The 4,307-nt window shown below is 28.1% G+C and overlaps 1 protein-coding gene across 1 annotated transcript; it reads left to right on the top strand.

Moving 5' to 3' along the window:
- Positions 1-508: 508 nt before the first annotated feature.
- OCT59_015255 (uncharacterized protein) lies at positions 509-793 on the top strand (the record flags this gene model as incomplete). The annotated part of the gene is made up of 1 exon (XM_066139899.1): positions 509-793. One exon carries the CDS (start codon positions 509-511, stop codon positions 791-793), a length of 285 nt encoding a protein of 94 aa, XP_066002729.1.
- Positions 794-4,307: the final 3,514 nt, after the last annotated feature.

Below are 4,307 nucleotides of genomic sequence, written 5' to 3'. Positions count from 1 at the left end.
CGAGTTCAAAAACACTAATTATCTGATTTTTTTGGTGGTCCAAACCTTATTTGTCACCCGTTATTTGTCACCGGGTACAAATCAACATACAATGAAAAAGACGTAAATAGTCTAATAAGATCTCTTGTCACACCAATCATACCAATGATGTAATGATGCACAAAAAGGGGCAACATATCACGCGATTTTGTTTAGTATTATTAATAAAATTTTTTTTTTACATTTTTTAGGAAAAGAAGGAAAAGAAAAGAGAAAAAAAAAATTATATTATTTTTTTTTTGTCGTTTTCACCAATGCAGCAAGTATATTATGTATTGGCAAATTGCATATTAATTTATGCAATGTAAAAATATTAATGGATCATGATAAACGTGATTAGAATGACAAATTGTTCTTTGGATAATATATAGAACGAGAATACAGACATAGTTTTATTATAGATGAAATATTTGTTATTTTACGTCAAACTCGCGAATAATTATTTTTTACATTCCTTAAATGTATCATAATGACGATTTTAACTAGAAATATTACTCAAAGAAATCGATATGTTACATTATCAAAATTTGAATTTGATCGTTGTTATAGATTTGCTCGTGCTCAATTATCTAAAGAGATATCATTCAAAATCACCGAATCTTACGCTCGAACATTATATTCTCCTTCTTTGGAAGATATTGAATATGTTAATAATTTAAAAGCATTACAAGATATTTTTTATACCAAATTAAAAAATAAATATTATTATTTAAATAACCATGAACAGACATTTTTATGTATTAATGATGAGTAAGATGGAGAAAGTGATGAATCTATTTCTAGTGAAACCACGAGTAGTGGTTATGATACATCAACTTCTACTTCTACCTTCTCAAATTTCTCAAATGATGATTATTCAATTGCAGATCATGATATTGATTGGATTAGGAGTTCTTTGGACGAATACGAAGATGATGATCATGGAGAATTTTGGGATCATCATCGTAAATTATTTTTTTTTAATATAGTTGCTCCATTTATATTTATAATTTTTATGATTTTGTTAAAGAAATTTTTTGATTTCAATGATTGATTAAACTGCGGTTACGATTTTGTTAAATTTTATCACTTAAGACCTATTTCATCTTATTTTATAAAACTATTGGTATTGTTACGCAGTAAAATGTCACGTAGTAATCACGTGATATAACTGGACCCGTGATGCCGATCAATGTAGGAGATATTGACATGTTCGATATGTTATGTATGTCCGATATATAGAATATATGGTATATATAGAACATATAGTATATATAGAATAAATAGTATATATAGCATAAATAGTATATATAACATATATAGCATATATAGCATATGTAGCATAAATTAGATATTTTTTTATATAGTAGAAATTGTTATAAAAAGGCAGTGTAAATGCGCATTAGAAAAAGTAGTTTTAGAACAGTCCTTATAAAAATCATTAATAAAATTAATTAATAAAACTCATATACACTTTATTTTTCGTGTTATTTCTTATACTAATTTAATTAACTCAATGTAAATCTAACATAAATCCGATCAAATGCGAATATGGTATAGCTCTCCAAAATAGCCTATACGATCAGACGCAAGTAAGGGATTAAACTAACCAAATATAAACAATGAATAACGAAATTAAAGTGTATAAGATTTACGCCGATCCTGTTAATTTCCGACCCTACCAATCCTTCTGCTTACACTACATATAGTCATATACCGCTTATTTTTAAGCACATAAAAACTGACATATAACATTATTTAGTTAAAAAAAAAAAATAGTGTTAAACTATATACAAAATAATTATCTAGATTAACCTAATTTTTTAAACGTTTGTTATTATCATTTTCAACTTCTTCATTTAGATCTTTTTGAAAATCTTAATATGAACTCATCGTTTAATTTATAAAATACTTCTAATAAAATATTTTCTCTGCTTATATATACAATTTTCTCCTTCTCTTCTTCTTTGCATCGTTCCAAAATCTAACATTTAATTATCATTCACTTTCATTATTTTACCGGATGTGGTCTTGTACATATTATCTAGCTTATCTCTAAGAAATGGTCCTGTCTTTTTTTTTTGAGTATTTCCTTGAGTTCCTTGATCGCTTGCTGCCATCGGTTTACTTTTCTTATAACTTCATAATACCGGAAACCATCATAAATAATGACACATACTACTTAAACATTCATGTTAGCAACTTAAATTACTTTTTTATGAAGACAGAAACAGGGGCGTTACAAATTTTAGAATTGATAACTTTACAATAGCTACACTAAACTACCTATATGTAACAATCCCAACCCCGAGAGAGTCGTCCCGCCTAATTTTTCCCACGGATGATTAGACATAACCAGTTCCATAATTCAAATGAGAAAAAATAAAAATAAATTTATCTAGATTGTAAAAAGATGAAAAAAAGGAAAAAAAAATCTATAAATTGTTCATTTGCTACTAGAAAATCTATACTATAATTAAATTCAGATAAAAATGAAGTCCATCCACTCGCATGTAAATAATTAGAGGACACCAATACCATCCATTAGAGTACAAAGGGCGTTGAACGAGCGGTACAGGATGAAGGAGATTGTGAAGAAGCAGTCGGGGCCGATTTTGTAGACGAAAATTTCCTCGTATATTTGTAAAAAAATTCATGTTCTTTAATTCCTCAGGTAAAAATAGGTAATTGAGGCTTTAGATGAATATTTGATGATAAGATCGTGTAAAATTAATTGGTGACCGTTGAAGTGTATTGTTTAAAAAGGAAGATGTACAGCAAAATCCAAATGGAAATTGGCGTCCTCTGTAGAACGATAGACCGGGCATTAAATTGGGTTGGAGGGAAATATGTCAGCATAGTGTCTCTGTAAAATAACTCCACATGGTAAAAATTTGGTCAAAATTTTTAAGTTTGAAAAGCATCACGCGATGTCTTGATATCTCCACAAATTTCATTTTTTGGATTATCCTTAAGCCAAGTGACCAATTAATGTCATTGACGTTGAAGTTTGAAAATAATTTGCCGAAGTGGATTGTTGTTTAAAAAGTCACTATATATAATAGAGTCGCTCATGTTGTAAGTGAATTTTCGCAAGTCACGATCAATGGGGCCAATTGAAGACCATATCAGGGTCATTAAAGAATTAATTTTGTGGAAAGTAGATGTTACATTTTGCGAATAAGTAAAACAGTTACATCACAGTCGTTTGGGTACATTAATAATGCAGTGAGAATAGCATAAGTTTTGGCTTTTATTGATGACGAGTTCTCAGCCCAAGCGAAACCCATGGTGGTGTTCCTTAAATAATTTGTCTTCATGCGGTAGGAGCCATCTGTATAAAATATAAAATAAAAATGAGAAACAAAAGAATAAGCTAATTGTAATAAAAGATCAATATTATCCAAATTTCCTAATAAAAATTTTGGTATATAAAAGGTGATGATGGGTCAATGTTTAGATTTTTTAAAGGGCGAACGGTTGTATTTGAAGTAGGTATAGGGGTAGGAATAACATCTAACTGTTGTTATATATCCCTATAAAAAATATGTATACGGAAAGGATACGTTTTGTATACATTTTATGTACGTTTCTATAGATTCCGTATACAAATTCCGTATATTTAATAAGTAATTCATTTTTGAACATTTTTTTAAAAAACTAATGTATAAGAAATGTATACGGAAAAAATTAATCATGCGGAATGTATACGGAATTTTTAAACTTAATATTTTTAGAAGATAATTTTACAAAAATTCCGTATCATAACACGAGATCACATGATTGTTTATTGTTTTGTTATGATACGTTTTTTGTTTTTTATATAAACCCTTACTTTGATGAGTTTGATCTTCCGATCTTCCTTTCTGTCTTTCCTTTCCTTTCTTTTTCTCGTCTTATTTTTGTTATTTTTTCTAAATTTTTCTTCTTTCTTCGTCACCCCCTTTTAAAAATAATTTTTTTTTTCGTACCTCACTTTAAAAAAATTTTTTTTTCGTCATCTCTCCTTTGAAAAAAAATTTTTTCTTTTATTCCCACTCTTCTTTTTTTTTAAAAAAAATTTCTTCTTTCTATTTCTATTTCCTCTTTTTAAAAAAATATTTTTTTTGGTTTATTCTTTATTCCCCTTTCTTCTTTTTAATTTCATAGGCCAGCAGATTTTTTTTGTGAGAATATTCAGTTTCTTTTTTTTTTTTGTAGATCAGTTTGGGAGTCCTTTTCTTTTTGTAGGATGATTCGGGATTTTTTTTCTTTTTTTAGGTCAGTTCAAATTTTTTTTGTTTTTTTGT

Source organism: Rhizophagus irregularis, chromosome 23 (genome assembly GCF_026210795.1).
Source record: "Rhizophagus irregularis chromosome 23, complete sequence".
Lineage (NCBI taxonomy): Eukaryota > Fungi > Glomeromycota > Glomeromycetes > Glomerales > Glomeraceae > Rhizophagus > Rhizophagus irregularis.
Note: the sequence above shows the minus strand (reverse complement) of the source record. Positions and strands in the feature narration are given on the sequence as shown.